Raw genomic sequence first — 15,537 nt, 5'->3', positions numbered from 1 at the left:
TCTGAACGAGCAATAAAATCGGTTGTGATTTAGGATTCTGCGACTTTTGGAAACTGGACTAAACCTCCGGTCTGAAGCTCTGAAGACCGCTTTAAGATTGTTTGACGTAAAGACCCCTATACACAATTGGAAACAATTTTCGTCAAAAATCGCATTTTTGACAAAATTTTGACGTTTCAAGCTACAGCACTGCTGGCAATTCCTCTCGAAAAAGAAGCATGACGAAAATTGCTCCCAATAGGTCCTTAATATTAAAGCTGCGATGAGCTTATGCAAAATACTACATCCACTACATCTAATTCACAAAGGAAAATTATTTTCAAAACTTATGATTAAAGCATTGCAAAATATAATAGCAAATATTATATTACGATAAATTTGTTTTGGCTCCACCCACGATTTCAATAATGGAAGTGATTCACTTCTTGATGTGTATTAAAGGATCTGTTATATCTGAGGGGGTGTGATATAAAACAATTTTACGGCAAAACTTAAATTGTCGGACATTATCTTCTTGTTACTATCGTTATATTCTCTTTCTTTGTTTTCTTTAATGGTGTCTACACACTAGAAGCAATTTTCGTCAAAAAATGTTTTTTTTTTAATTCTGATGTTCCTGCCTACAAGGATAGGGGAAATTTTCTTTAAAAAGGCATTTTTTAAAGAAATTGATCTTAGTGTGTAGAGGCCTTAAACACAAGTATACAGATTCTACTAAACCCTATCAAAAAATCTAAAGGCGTCTACACATTGGGAGCAATTTTCGTCAAAAATTGCGTTTTTGACAGAAATTAGACGTTTCTCCCTACAACGCTGCAGAGAATTTCCTTCAAAAAAGCAATTTTTGACAAAAATTGCTCCCAATGTGTAGAGGCCAGGGCCTTGACAGACCTGAGGATTAGCCGAGAGACAGCTTAGCGTAATTATATTAGAAATAATGGTTAAACTACATTTCCATCATTTTCCAATAAGTCGTCTCTCGGCTTAAGTCGTAAGTGTGTCTAGGGCATAAATCTCTGGGTACATTCTAAAGATTATCTCACTAGAGAGAGGATAAAAGAAAATTTTTGTAGTTGTTTTAGACGAGTTTTTCCTAGAATCTTATCACAAATTCATGGATTTAACAAGACTCCCTCCCTGTGTCACACACCCCAATTCCTGGAATTTCAATGAGACGAGTGGGTTGTGTGGTCATTGCGAAAAAAGCATAAATCAATCTCTGCTTCATGAGAAAAAATCTGAATAAATTGGATTCAAAGCTCCCGAGAAGGAAGACAATCATCCCATCTGACCAGTTGAATTCATTTAGAGATTTTCCTGGGAAAATTCTCCGAAAACATGCAATTTTTTGTCGTGGGAAACTGATGAAGCTTTTTTTTATCTCTCTAATGAGAATTTTTTATGGCTATTGATTTAGGTGGTTGTCTGGAATGCTTTCGTGCATGAGTAGCCCCTTTTTTGGGGTGTCACAAGGTCATTGGGAATCCGTCAAGTGCCATCCAGCCGAAGAGAGAGAGTTGTCAAAGTGCAAAAAATGTTTGCTTTTTGACCCCATTTCTTGGGTATTTTTCGTGGGAAATGTTCATACCATGTGACTCTCTGGATAGTGTTCGGGAGGGGAAAGGCACTTTTCCACCAAGTAAATTTCCCAGAGGCAGAGATGGAGTGAAAAGTGTGCGACTTTTGGAGAAAGAGGCTGAACAAGAGGTAACGTTTGCTGAACAAGATTGCACCAATTAGATATTTTCTTGCACACAAGAGAATCAATGTTACGCTTAGTGCGTCCGCAGAGTGGATAATCGCGAAGATTGTGAATGAAATTATTGAAATGAAGGGAAATTGAGTGATTGGGAAACTTACGGATAGTAGAAAAACACGAAAGTAGTGCTCAATAAAACAAGCCAAGCTAGCACGGCCGGGATGTATTTTGTCTTGAGATCGCATTTCGGCATTGTGCTCCAATTTGTTTTCACTTGCACCACCGCTCACTAGGATATTGTAAAACACCGCAAATAGACTAAATTATCTGCACAATAGAGTGAAATTCACTATGATTTTTCACTTTTTTCCTCACACTTTCCGTGAAACACACATTTTTACACAGAATCCGCCATACTGGAAGATATGAGTTGTCAAATGGACACAGGGCTACCAACATTTCATCTTCGAAAACAACATGGCGTTTCTTTTCGAACTGATATTCATTTTTTTTTTAGTACAAAATTACCGAATTGGATTGTGAAGTGCATTTATATCCACTATAAACAAAATTGCCAATTTATTAATATCCACCGCGAAAATGTCTCGATCGGTGCGTGCAGAGACGAGAAGTAGAGCCAAAGATGATGTTAAACGTGTAATGCACGCCGTGGATAAAGTCAGACACTGGTAAATTTGATTTTTTTTTACCTGGACCAAAGCAATGGCGAATTTTTCATCCCCTTTTTTTCTGCTGTTTTTTGCAGGGAGAAAAAATGGGTCACAATTGGTGAAACCACCATGAAGATCTTCAAATGGGTGCCCATTTCCAGCAGTGAGCAGAAAAAGAAGATCTCCAAGGGGGAAAACAAGGAGAACCTCAAGGCAATAGAACATCGAGATCGGGGCACTTTTGGCGAGGACTCCAACACTTGTGAGTATGGAAGGGAGAGGGTTTTATTTTGCCTTCCTTAGATTTAAGGAAGAAATTTTCTTAAGATTTCTCAGATATTCTGAAAACTGGCTAGATGATTACTTACTTTAGGGTTGTAGGGACGCAAACTAAAAACTTTCTTGCAATATAACCGAAAAATTCGAGCTTCCATTCATAAAATGAGAATTTTCAGAACAAAAATAAACCTGTTTTAGCTTGTGGTAGGTCAGATTCTTAATGCGAACTTTGGTAATTCAGAACGATTTTTACATTAATTTGAAAATTTATAAAACAAGAATTGACTTTTAATTATCTTAAAACGCAAAAACGGAAAAAACCGACAAATGAGCTAAAAGAGTTAAAGTAAAAGAGAAAAGAGCAATGAAAGCCTTAATTTTCTTTATATTATTTAATAAAAATCGGTTAATTTTGTGTTCAAGGCCAAGATATCAAAGATTATTTGTAAAATAGCTAAAATTGCGCCTGGTGTATAGGGCAAACTGATCGTAGAGCAAGGTGGGTACCTTTTGGAAAATCTAGCTCTGGTCAAATTTTGAACCTCACTCAATACATTGAGGATACACTAGAGTCTCGTTATAGTCCATATTTGGTTTCAGATTTGACACTTTTGTTTCGCACTATAGTCCATGTAATTTTTTAAAATTATCAACGACTTTTAGTATTGAAATTGCTCGACGGCTTCCACTTTCTTTGCGATTGTGGTACTTGTCCTTGCTCTCTTCATTATGGATCACAATTATCACAATTACTCAATAAAGTTTGTCAAAAATATTAAAATAATTATGCTTGTTGCGTACAAAAAACATAACTCGGGTGACACAAAATCCTTTAAAAAGGCTGAATTCAGCCTGAGCTTTCAGGTCCTAAGGCTGAAAATCTCCTGAGGCCCTTGTAAAAAACCTTGAGGTGGTGTATGGAAATGAGACAGTTTTGCGCTCTTACTTTCGTGACGGATAGCAGAACTTCAAAACCTTAGAAATCAGGCTGAATTTAGGTTTATTATTTTTGCTTTCATAAGCCTGAATACTCAGATTCAGACCAAGTTTCCCTGAATGATACTTTAGGTTTCAGACTTTTTTCAGCCTGAATCTTAAGATGAATTCAGACTTAATTTAACCTTAATACTAAGGTGGTTTTAAGGAATGTCGAGAGGATAATTAAACAAATAAAAGCACATAAATATAAATTTTAGCATTCAATAACACTTTTCACAGAGTGTAATACATTTCCGGGCAGTATTTTGCCAAAAAACAACCTTCCTGACAAAAGAAATTGCTGGAATTTTCTTTGGCAAACTGGGGAGCAAAAACCGCCTTTTTTGGCAACACAAATACCTGTACCACATATTAGCCAGTTGTTGTTCACTGTTTTAACAAGCTAATAGTGATTTTCGGAAGCATAGCGCCCCATTTTGTTAGCATAAAACCCTAACCAAGAAAATTTTTTGCATACTTACCAAAACACTATTTTTTTCTTTCTTCTTGGTGATCTTTCACTGCCGGATCATGCACAACACACTTTTGAACCAAGATTACATTTACACTTTCCAGGTGAAACACTAAAACAAGTCAAGATGTTTACAATTGCACTTTCCTCCTCAAGTGACAGCAGAATTGTGAAATTCCTTCTAGTAGAATTTACACATCTAGTCACCGCGGAGCGCTAATGTCTCTTAGGAGTAAAGTTGAAAACGATCAGAATTCAGGCTTAATATCAATATAGCTGAGAAAAGGCTGAGTTTTCAGCCTGAAAAAAGGATGAGTTTCCTTAGTCATGACGATGTGTCACCCGGGCTAACATAAAATCAGTGTTTTGAACTCAACGGTCGATAAATTGTGGACTATAGAGCGATGGCCTATAGCGAGACTCTACTGTAGTTCCGAAGAAGGCAAAATCACAGGGTGTTGCCCTCGTCGATCTCTCGACAGTCTTTGACACAGTAAACCAGAGAATCCTTTTCTCAATAAGCGGTTCTCTAGTGTTTTGGCTCCCATTTTTTTTTATATCTACACAAATAATCAGCTACTGTCGTCTCCATCCAAGACTTTCCCGTACAACTCAGATGATTTGGCTCTAGCTGTTAAGGCAAACACGATTCATTACGTGCAATTCCAGCCTAAGGCCTACCTTTTGGAAGATTCCAAATTCTACAAGGAAAATCAAAAGCCAAATCCCTCTGAAACAGAAGTCCATCTGTGTCACAGGTGAACCAAGACTCGCTTAAATGTAAGATCGGAGGGGAATTTTCTGAAAGACAATTTCACGCCTAAATACCTTGGAGTCACTTTCGATCGAATTCTCACCTACAAGACCCACTGCAGTAATGTCAAGAACAAGATCAAAACACTAAATAATTTAGGGTAGAGTCAGTACTTTTTCACCACCTAAATTATAATCATATTTTAACTCTTTCCGGACCACAACATATCCAGCGAACTAATTTCAGTAAAACTCACTTTATTGTAAGTCTTAGTGGTCAAATATGATACTTTTGTAGAGAAAGAATTTTTTCCGCCTCTGGGAAATTGGAAAACTCATGGGTACTCTCGTCCCCTAAAGAAAGCAAACGATACAAACTTCAATTTTCCAAAAGCCAATAATATTAATTTTGTGAATTATTTTTGCATGTCAAATGACTCCTTTACAATGTTGATCACTGAAACAAGAAGAATTATTGACCAATATCTTGTGGGATGTCCAGGAAGTGGTCAGGAAGACACCAAATTCGTGTTTTCCAACAGATACCCCAAAATATTTCACACAAAAACACTTTAAAATACATTTCTCTCAACACGATGTTATTGCAGACACATTAAGCTTTCTCAAAAGCATAAAAGACACTTCCTGGACAATCAGAATTCACCAAAATCAGGAAGAATAGGAAAAACTTTCCTGAAAGCAATCTCCCGCGCTGTCAAATGTCAAAATTATCGGCCATATTGGCAAAAATGTCGCTCCCGTTTGAAATTTTGTTATAACAAAATTCCAAATAGAGGTCTCAAACTTTACATCCATTTAGAGCCTCTTTTAGGTTTGAAATGTGCGAAATTTCACTTAAAAATGAGAAAAATTAGATGAGAAATGCACAAAAAATGCATAAATTTGCAGTGAATTTAATTGAATTGATTTTATTGATTAATGTCCAGGTTACATAATTAACATTTAGGGCATTTAGGACGGTACAATTCCGCGGTTCGAGAGAATCCGCGAAAAATTCCGCGATCTCTACGAAGAAACGCGAGTATGCGATATATATAGGTTTATTTTATTATGGTAATATTAACACCTGTGAATTTTTTCACCTTCAACTTAAAATATCTCGAGAAATAAGGCACCTTTATGGAATTTTTATGTTTTAAATTTATCTACGCAAAGAGATGTATAGTCATTCGAGGAGAGTTGGAACAGTGGGAGAGATGGACCACTTCGCCTCCTGCGTACACCCTATGCACGATCCTCACCTCATTTGGTCTATTTGTACCCTTCAACATTCTAATGAAAACCCTCAAGTTACAGCTTTCTACCCTTAAAATTGTACGAGAAAATTGAAATTGAAGTTTTTGGATGTCTGAAAAGTGGCCAAAAATTTTTATTTCGCCATAAGAATACGTGTGTTTGAAGGTTGAGGAGAGATGGAACACAATAGTTTTGACAACACTTCCGATGTGAATTTTGGTCAATGTTCTTCAAAATCTTTTCAAGTAAATCTTAGAAATTATTTTCCCTAAATTTCTGGTAAGACTGACTTGATACACTCAGCGAAATTGCCATCGAAGTATATGAGCCACATATTCCACAAAATAAATTATTTATACTGAAAAAAAAATAAAATAAAATAAACTCCAATAAAATCAATGAAATAGTGTTCATGTCTAAAATCACTTCCCTCCTATTCTAAATTAATAAAATATACTATAAATATTTTGCTAAAATTAGGGGTGTTTCATCTCACCCACACTTTTTTGAGTGCATCAAAATGCAACTTTTTTTTAAATCCTATTTTTCGAAGTGACTATTTTCATCTAGGTTTTTCTAATATTTATATCTCAAATTTAGAGTCTTCAAATGATATACCAGTGAGATTCGTCTTTGTCTCGCATTCAAAACGTATCCGCAATATTGAATATAAAAAAGGTGTTCCATCTCTCCTCGAATGACTATATACAAAAAATTATAAAAAATGTCATGAAAGCTTAGTAGGACTTCGAGATAATCTAAAAATCCACGTTTTTACAAATATTTCAAACAAGCACCCCTCGTTTTCGTCATCAGGGATGCTCCAAACATCTACCCTGTGAATTTGAGACAGATCAGAGGAAGTCGACCAAATTGCTGATTACAATAGGTGTGATTATGTAACAATCATATCTAAAAACGGCAACATTCTGTTTCATTAGAAAAATGTTAGTTTAGGATCATACATTTATTGACATAACCTCTCATATTTTCTCAAAACATATTTAAAAAACGGTTGTTGTAGTCTTTTTTTTTAATAAAAGAGTCAAATTATGTTAGATTTTATCACAGTAATATCTGCCAGTCTTAGGTGTAACCTTAAAATTTAATACACAATGGATTCTCTTGGGGGATTGAATAGATTGATGCGAAAAAATTAGGTTATGTAAAGCCTATAACCTGAAATAAACGTAACATATTTTAGGTTAGGTTAGATATAGTTTAATTCTCTTTCGTAATCACAAAATATGTTTATCAAAAGAGAAAACCACTTGTTACATTCAACTTAATAATTTTTGGTTATAAAAGATAAATTTTAATTTCGAGGTTAGATACATAACCTCAATTTTTATATAACCATCTTAAATTCCAAATTATTCATTTATTTTAGCGACGGAAACACTTCATAAATTGTTTGTTTTAGGCTTCTCGATGGTCAGTGATTCGCAGGAGTTTGTGTCCAGCATGCCATTTTCTGAGGATTCCAATTCACAAGGAAGTGAAGAGAATCCCACGCCGACTCATAAACGTCTCAAAGCCGAATGACGATCATAGGCAGGGGCATCTTTTGAATTTCCTCAGCAATTTTAAAGTTTAAAAGTTGACAAGTTGCATTACTTTTGCAAACATCTCCACGGATTTGTCCATGACGCTGGATGATTTGATCCAATCGTTTGATGATATTTGCGTGGATTGTGTGAGATTTTCAGAATATTTCTGTATTTTACGTAAGAGTCTGAGAACATGGGTGGATTATGAGTATGTATAAATTTGAGTAATAAATTATCCTGTACTTAGTCTTACTTTTTTAATTTGTCTTTCGGAACACAATCCCAGAATTCTTGTGAATTCTGCATGAGATTGAAGATTTTTTCTACAACTTCAGAAAGGCTTATGAGCCATGAATGGATTTGAGGGAGAAGTTGGAGGGTTTTCTGAAGAGTTTCTCGTCTCTTTGAACGCAGGGTTTTTGCATGGAACATGAAAAGTCGCTCCTGAAGACCTTTTAGGACATTTTCGGAAGAGATTAGAGCATTTTGGAGAATTTTATCGAGAATCCCAACAATTTCAGCCTCTTCTGGACGCCTAAAGAATATTTTTAATAGAGGAAATTCTATTTCCGGAAGGGAATTTTTGGGATTTACGTCGATTTGAAAGTTTTCCGGAACTTTAATTGAATAAATCTCAATCTGCTTCTTCCGGATTTCTTTGAGACCCAGTAAAAGTGAACCATTGGGATGGAATTGACTTTTGTAGCCTCTTAGATTGCCGGAAATTTTTTCAAAAGGTCTTTCTGAAAATTCCGAAAGAACTTCAAGAGTTAAAGCAATTAATTTGTTTAACAGACTTTTATCGTGAATTTCTCCCAAAGACAATTCCCCATGGCTAATTTTATCTCGAATTCTGGGACCTTTTGGTGCCACAAATAAATCATGGATGAGATGTAGTATTCCTGGATTGAGAATTTGGTGGATTTTATTGCTTTCTTCTGTCCCGGGGATTACTGTGTCCATAAATGTGTCCAGAATCACGTAATATGAACCAATTTTAGCACGAATATCAACATTATTGAGCTTCCCGTAAATCTTCCTGAGAACAAGCTCAAATTGAGGCAGAAGCACGATAATTCCTGAAGCATAATTCGCTGTGGAATAGTTCTGAAGGATTTCTTCCCAGAAAATAAAATGTTTAGATGAAATAAATTCAGATTTTCTGATAAAATTGAGGATTTCCTCAGTTTCCAGATCGCACCAGGAAGTATCGAGGTTTATTTTTTTATTTATCATTTCAATGGGATTGTAGGAAAGTTTCCTGGGAATAATTTTCACTCGATTGAGCATCTTCCCGAAGGATAAAATCACAGAAATCAAAATGCATGGATAATAGGAAGGGATTTCTTGAGCAATGGGAAATCCATGCCAGACGAGATTTCTCAGATTTATCCCATTGGGTGTCCCTAGGATAATTTGTAGGAAGAATAGAGAATTCCTCCTGAAAATTCCCTGCAATTCCTCAGTTACGAGAATATCTCTTAAAAGATGGGGCGGAGATTTTCCAGACAATGTGAAAAACACATTGCCCAGAGCATACTCAAGGACGGAGGAGAGGATAAGAGTGATTTCTACACTTCTGGACGGATTTACAAAGTCCTCATGGAGAATCCTTTCGAGGAAATCATTTCGATGAGTCCAATAGTAGAGATTTTTTGGGATTTTCTTTTGGATATTATTGGAAAAATTCTGAGAAAACACACATGAGGCTTCTATCCATACTTTCCTATGAGATGAAATTACATCCTTGCAGTTTTCATAGGAAAATTCTGGATGGGAATAGAAGGATTACTTCTTGAAACCTGTTCAGAATGGAAAGTAATTAGCTTACCTTTTGGCTCACTAAGTTGCGCTATTTTTTCCCAATTTAAAGTAAAATCTGCTAGAATAAACTCCACTCTATTAGTAGTGGTTGTTCCTGTATCACAATAAAGAGGATCTAGAAGGATATCAAGAATTTCCTGCGATATTAGAGATTCTTCCTGATTCTCCATAACCTCAAAAACCAAATGTAAGTAATAACAAAACTGAACGAAAGAATTTCGAAATTTTTTTCCCAATTTAAAGTAAAATCTGCAAGAATAAACTCCACTCTATTAGTAGTGGTTGTTCCTGTATTACAATAAGGAGAATCTAGAAGGATATCAAGAATTTCCTGCGATAATCTTCCTGATTCTCCATAACCTCAAAAACCAAATGTAAACAAAACAAAACTGAACGAAAGAATTTCGAAAATTTTTAGTACTCATTGAAAATGTCAATTTTTTGTCAGTTTCGAAAAAACGGTGCACTTGCAGCTTCTGTCCATTCTTGCGAAAAAATTCCTATTTCCTGCTTTTGTGATTTAATAATTTTCTTCTACTCAGTTAAATAAGTTGTTTGTTAATGTTTTACCACTATGGATTTTATCGACTTATCCCCGACTAACGAGGAAGCCTCTTTGAGAGCCACAACGAGTATGCCGGTTCCGCTTCTGGCGCCTGTGGAAAATTTCGAAGGTAACGGTTTTTGGGAATTCCGGGGAAAAAATAGACTTTTAAGGATTGATAAATTGCTTTTAATTTGGCTAAAGGTCGCCTAAGCATTGGTGGGGATCCATTTGAAAAGATGCTGTCCCAGGCAAGGCTTCACAATGATCCCTTTGAGTGTTTATCTCGGAGTAAACTCTCGTCAGTATCTTCCCTGACCAACAATATAGGGGACCTGGAGGATTTTTTCCAGGGCTCTCCGATACTCATCACTCCAAACTCCAATAGTGCCTTTGTTTTCTGTGACATCTCTCCCATTGTCAATTCCTCAAATAGCGATCAATCTGCCCTGAACAATGCTTTCGTTCAAACGTCTTCAGTAGTGTCCGGAAAGACAGCCAGCAACAGTGATGAAATTATTCCGAGAAAGCGTTTTGGGTCAGAGCCTGTGGTCCGAGAGTCCGAAGGGAAAGAAAAACCGAATAAAACTGTGCATGGGGAGATGATTCCGGAAAAGGCATTACAAAGCCCAGACATTGTTCTGTGGCAGTCAATTGTGGATGATGTAAAGGAGGATCTTACGACCGAAGTGCCACCTCCAATGTTCTCTGAAACTGACGAGGACAGCTTGGAGAATCTCAAGATTCCAATTCTCGAGCAATTAAGCATGGCCGAGAAGCAATCGGGCCAGAAGGAAGATACATCATCATCTCCTGAAATTCCTTCGGTAACCAGTAGCGTCTTCGAGACTTCGGCAATTGTTGAGGATCTTCGTCGACGAATGAAGGATGTCCTTAACAAAAGGATCCATTCCGAAGACCTGAACACTACAGATAAATCCCTAAATGTCAAGGGTCTGATTCGTCAGGAGACATTCGAAATTGACAAGAAACCCAAGGATGCCATGGAAAATCAGAAGAAAGCTGCTGAAGATTCGTCAGAAGACACTTTCATGGAGAAACTGAAGATGATGTGTGGTGAGCACAATGTCAGTGTGGTGCAGGATGCCTCCAAGATGAACGACAGTCAGTCAAGGATTGTGGTGTTAGTGAATCAGGACTCTTCCAAACCTGGCACCCCGCTCAAGCGTCGCAATTCTTTCTGCAGTGAAATTCCACGGCCTACTGACTCCCCAACAGCTCGTAGGCGTCGTTCAGTGACCGTAGCGCCCCCAAAGACCGATCTCCTAACACCGCGTGAATGGAAGTGTCCAGTGGGCAAAGTTTTGCCATCTCCACAGTTCCGTGGGCAGCAGCTGAAGATCCGTGCAGCCGAACCGAAGGTCCGGGGCAGTGTGGGGCCTATGCGTGCCCTCCGTCCAACGCCCAAGATCCAGGTGGATGAGAATGTTACTCCACCTGAGCGGGGACCGATCCGCAAGAGGCGTTCTCTGGTGACAACAAGCACTCCAAAAGTTGACTCTACTAAGCCCTTGGGGACCTCCACGCCACTCGTCAAGTTTCCCGACAAAGCATCTCACAAGAGACTCTCCTGTGGCCCCAAGCATCTCACCGAGAACAATCGCATCCAGCCACGATTCACGCCGTCCAAGTGAAATCTTTTCTCATCACTCTTTGTTTGGATTTTTGCTCTCGATCTCACCACTTTTGTTTTATTATTGTGATTGAAAAAATTTGATTGTGAACTTAATAAATTTTCAGGGTTTCCCCTTTTTAATAAATTGTTTTGTATTTATTTTTTCTTGATTGTGACACTTCCAATCTCCTGCAGCCATCGCCGTCTTACGGCGTTATCACACTTGCACATTAAAATTTTAATGTGATTCACATTAATTGTCGCTTGTGAGCGTCCAAATATGTTATTTGTGTCTTTGGGTCACTTAATAGGGGTTTTTCTATCTATTTATAAAGAAGTAGACTTGGCCTGCAAAAATAAGTTTAAATTGACCTAAAGCATAAATATTTTTCATTTTTAAAAAATTAATGAGAAAATCGTATTAATTTTTCGCATTAATGCTATAAATCAATTTATATCAAATTTTGTGGGCCAAGTCTACCTTTTTATCAACAAATAGATCAAATTTTGAATATAAAATGATTCAAACCCACAAATTACACATTTGGACTCTCACCAGCGACAATTAATGTGAATATCATATTAAAATTTTAATGTGCAAGTGTGATAACACAGTTAGCGTTGGTGACCAATCTCAAGAACCAAATCGCTGGAAAAGCTCTATCACTTGTTGCATAAACCAAAATGCACTCAGTCCCAGCATTATGTACTTCGGGATTATCTCTTTCGCGTCATTAGGGTCATATATGACCCGGGGAAAAAACAAATTTTTTTTTGACTATTTACATTAATTGAAATCTATTGGTTTGTGCACGACATCATAATAGAAGGATGTAAGATTCTTGGCTAATTTTCTCAAGACTCCAGATATTCAGGAAAAGAAAAGGGACAGATAATCCTAACCGGCTTATGTAGGTGAGATTCTTAATGTGAGCTAACTCGGAATGCGTGCAAATTCGATTTAGAGCTGAAGTTGGGGTACGCCATTCAGTTATTTTGAATCAAATTCGTGAAATTATACAAATTTTGTATTAAAACCAAAATATCAAGGATTTGGATGGACTGACAGAAAAGTGATATATGGCTGACATGTAGACTATAATGTTCTCTATAATTTTGCCGTAGAACTTGATCTTATTGATTAATCAGAAGCCGAGATAAGCGAGGTTGTTTGTTTCTGAACTCGTTTTTTCGACCAGAGCGCCCCAAGTGTTCATTTGATGAACTTCAACTATATCAAAGAATTGTTGTATTTTGTGGTACTTTCCATTTAAAACCCTATTTTAAGTGTCTTGGTGGAGTAGAGGCAGTCAAATTGGCATCTGAGTGATTTCAAAGCGTTATTATGGGAAAAATCAATTTTTTCACACTTAAACGGCAAAATCTGAGTGATAGCGTAGTCTGAGTGGAAAATGATGTATTAACGAAATGTAGAGACAAATGTCCTCTACAATTATGTCGAAGTAATCATCAAAATCGGTTAAGCACGTGTCGAGATAATTGAGGTTATGTCATATTAAAATTGGTTTTTCGACTGTGACGCCCCTGGTGTTGGTCCCACGAAGTTCAAGTGTTCTAGAAAGTTGTAGAATTTTGCTAGATCTTTCATTTGCGCCCTCACTAATCAAAATCGGTCAAATAGAACCGGAGATATGATTTTTTGAATTTCGTGAACTTTGACCCCTCATATCTCCGGTTCTATTATAACCACAGCGCACTTACGCACCATTTTGGAAACGTCCTAGACTGGACTACAACACTCTAAAATTTCATTAATCGACTTAAGTATTTTTTTTGTTTGATAGGTATAATCAGCGGCTACAACATACTAACATTTCAGCCCGATTGCATAAAGGAATTTTAAATTATTTAACTTGGAAAATTGAAAAATCTTTTTAAAAATAGCGCCCCTAGCGGTAGTTTTACAAACTTTCGATGTTAGAAGGGGAAGTGTAATTGCACGAGAGCTTTCCAAAAAGCCTTCACTTTTTAAATTCTGACAATTAGAACCGGAGTTATGGCCATTTTAAGAAATTTTTTTTGGCAACTTATAGCTCGGGGCAAGGGGGTCGGGGGACCTTAAGTTTGGTATTGATCGAAAGCCCTAAGATCTAGCTATAACATACTAAAATTTCAGCCCGATCGATGCCATAGGGGCGGAGCTATTGAGAAAACAAAAAAAGGGGGGTCTTCAAAGTGGCGGAAGGAGGGGTGGGGGGTGGGGGGTCAATGCACCAAGTTGCAATTGTCACCCGATATATAACCTTTGGCGAAAACCGCAAGTTGATATCTCTTTTAGTTTAGGAGCTATTAAGCTCCAAAGAGCGGCCGGACGGACGGACGGGAACGGTTTTTAGCCATCCGTATATTCGTGATCAGGAAGTGGCGAAACACATTTTGGCCAAGTAGGTGAGATTGTTAAGAATCTCACCTAATACCGTTGAATCATTCCTAATAACGGGTTTTCAAGGTCAAAGGTTAAAAAGACACCAGAGAGCGCATTTATCCAGCGAATTGGGTCCTGTTTGGGCTCGTTGGAAAGGTCTTGGAATTTTCGACAAAACTGAACCGGTTCCAATCGGTTTTGAATCGGTAATGAACCTGTTCATAACCGATAAATAATTTTTATACGAAATTCAATTAAATTACTCCTGAGGTGTATTTTGAGAAATATTTTGAGTGATTTATAAGTCGGTTCAAATCGCTTGTGAACCGGTAACGAACCGTTTATTTACCGATAAGTAATTTTTGTTCGAATACTATTTTTATTACTTTTTAAACTATTTTGTGGAATCTATTCACTGAGAAAAAAACGGGGGTTCGATTAACTTTTTTTCCTCATAACTTTAACACTTTTTAGGTGTAAAAATATACTAACATTGTTTAATGTTAATTTTACACCCTTGTAAGGGTAAAATCAACATGAAAAGAGGGTAACTTTAACCCCCAATATACATAAAAAGGGTAATATTTACACCGATTTCGGATCAATACTGCAGGGTAAAATAAATATTTCCGGAATGTTATTTAACTTTTTCGGATTTCTCTCAGTGTTGAGTGATTTATGAATCGATTCAAATCGGTTGAGTACCTGTAAACGGTAAATGATGCGAAAGTACTTTTGAGGTATAGCATCTTAATCACGAGTTCGAGCATTTCGCAAAGCCTGGGACGCTTTGCCACTCTTTTTTATATTAAACTTGAGTAATAAAATTCCGTAATATTTTGCTTCATATTAATTATTGATAATTATATATTTCAATAATAATAATATCAATCAATCAATACATGTTTACAAAAAATAAATTTAATTATTCGTAAATATTCTTCATGATAAAAATGTTTCATTTTCTTCACCATAAGTTTTTATTTATTTCTTTCCTATTTGATTTCTTCTGCTACAAAAATGTGTCTCAAAGGAAAGAAAATTTTCCTATTATTTCTTTTTTTCTTTTGCAAATAAATGTTATGTGATTTTTCTATATGAGAAAAAAATTCTCCATTTTTATTGTTGCTTCATTTTGTAACACTATTTATTTCTGTTTTCAAGCAGATTGGCATTTATGTTTTTTTTTAATATTTTTTTTCTCTAAATTATTAAAGTCGATTATTGGAATTTAAAAAAAAATGCTGAAATATTTATCACTGGGCGTTTTTTTGTGTTTAGGAAAATTATTTTTTTTTTGTGATTTATTGAGGGTGCCAATATAAATATATTACATAAATATGTAGTTAATTTCTCGACATTTCTCCATATAAAATAAAATATAATAAAAAAAGATTACATTCAGTATACATTATATACTATCGTTTACATACAGTCATCAATAAATAAAATTTCTCAGACATTTTTGTTTTCTTAATGTTCTTGTCA

The 15,537-nt window shown here is 36.3% G+C and overlaps 4 protein-coding genes across 8 annotated transcripts in view; 2 read left to right on the top strand and 2 right to left on the bottom strand.

Annotated features, from left to right (window-relative positions):
• LOC129805805 (palmitoyltransferase ZDHHC8) overlaps positions 1–2,148 on the bottom strand; it is a 79,247-nt gene extending 77,099 nt beyond the window's left edge. For 3 of the 4 annotated variants that reach the window (XR_008752130.1, XM_055853976.1, XM_055853977.1), the window contains exon 1: positions 1,861–2,143. Coding sequence is in view for 2 of the 4 variants with exons in the window: in XM_055853976.1 (XP_055709951.1) it covers positions 1,861–1,952 (92 nt within the window). In the remaining 2 variants the exon portion in view is untranslated. Of the gene's footprint in view, positions 1–1,860 lie in introns of all 4 variants that reach the window. The other variant, XR_008752129.1, reaches the window with a different exon arrangement.
• A 54-nt stretch (positions 2,149–2,202) lies between these two features.
• Positions 2,203–7,906, top strand: LOC129805835 (B-cell CLL/lymphoma 7 protein family member B-A). The gene is made up of 3 exons (XM_055854039.1): positions 2,203–2,388; positions 2,466–2,632; positions 7,533–7,906. Exons 1-3 carry the CDS (start codon positions 2,300–2,302, stop codon positions 7,652–7,654), a joined length of 378 nt encoding a protein of 125 aa, XP_055710014.1. The 5' UTR covers positions 2,203–2,299; the 3' UTR covers positions 7,655–7,906.
• Positions 7,450–9,666, bottom strand: LOC129805808 (endoplasmic reticulum membrane-associated RNA degradation protein-like). 2 transcript variants are annotated; one of them, XM_055853981.1, is made up of 3 exons: positions 9,491–9,666; positions 7,913–9,428; positions 7,450–7,844 (listed from the first exon to the last, which is right to left on the bottom strand). In XM_055853981.1, exons 1-3 carry the CDS (start codon positions 9,651–9,653, stop codon positions 7,703–7,705), a joined length of 1,821 nt encoding a protein of 606 aa, XP_055709956.1. In that variant the 5' UTR covers positions 9,654–9,666; the 3' UTR covers positions 7,450–7,702. The 2 variants fall into 2 exon arrangements, with proteins under 2 accessions (XP_055709956.1, XP_055709957.1); XM_055853982.1 differs by having other exon boundaries at positions 7,913–8,111; positions 9,491–9,660.
• A 252-nt stretch (positions 9,667–9,918) lies between these two features.
• On the top strand, positions 9,919–11,808 carry LOC129805813 (uncharacterized). Its single transcript, XM_055853997.1, has 2 exons — positions 9,919–10,157; positions 10,232–11,808. Exons 1-2 carry the CDS (start codon positions 10,058–10,060, stop codon positions 11,680–11,682), a joined length of 1,551 nt encoding a protein of 516 aa, XP_055709972.1. The 5' UTR covers positions 9,919–10,057; the 3' UTR covers positions 11,683–11,808.
• The last annotated feature ends 3,729 nt before the right edge of the window (positions 11,809–15,537 follow it).

Source organism: Phlebotomus papatasi, chromosome 3, assembly GCF_024763615.1.
Source record: "Phlebotomus papatasi isolate M1 chromosome 3, Ppap_2.1, whole genome shotgun sequence".
NCBI lineage: Eukaryota > Metazoa > Arthropoda > Insecta > Diptera > Psychodidae > Phlebotomus > Phlebotomus papatasi.
Note: the sequence above shows the minus strand (reverse complement) of the source record. Positions and strands in the feature narration are given on the sequence as shown.

Bases quoted from the DNA above. Each gene is read 5' to 3' on its own strand.
- LOC129805813 (XM_055853997.1), top strand. From the start codon at position 10,058: ATGGATTTTATCGACTTATCCCCGACTAACGAGGAAGCCTCTTTGAGA. The intron at 10,158-10,231 runs GTAACGGTTTTT...ATTTGGCTAAAG, and splicing joins GCCTGTGGAAAATTTCGAAG to GTCGCCTAAGCATTGGTGGG.
- LOC129805808 (XM_055853981.1), bottom strand. From the start codon at position 9,653: ATGGAGAATCAGGAAGAATCTCTAATATCGCAGGAAATTCTTGATATC. The intron at 9,429-9,490 runs GTAAGCTAATTA...ATTCCCATCCAG, and splicing joins GCAACTTAGTGAGCCAAAAG to AATTTTCCTATGAAAACTGC. The intron at 7,845-7,912 runs GTAAGACTAAGT...CCATGTTCTCAG, and splicing joins CCGAAAGACAAATTAAAAAA to ACTCTTACGTAAAATACAGA.
- LOC129805835 (XM_055854039.1), top strand. From the start codon at position 2,300: ATGTCTCGATCGGTGCGTGCAGAGACGAGAAGTAGAGCCAAAGATGAT. The intron at 2,389-2,465 runs GTAAATTTGATT...TGTTTTTTGCAG, and splicing joins GTGGATAAAGTCAGACACTG to GGAGAAAAAATGGGTCACAA. The intron at 2,633-7,532 runs GTGAGTATGGAA...TGTTTGTTTTAG, and splicing joins TGGCGAGGACTCCAACACTT to GCTTCTCGATGGTCAGTGAT.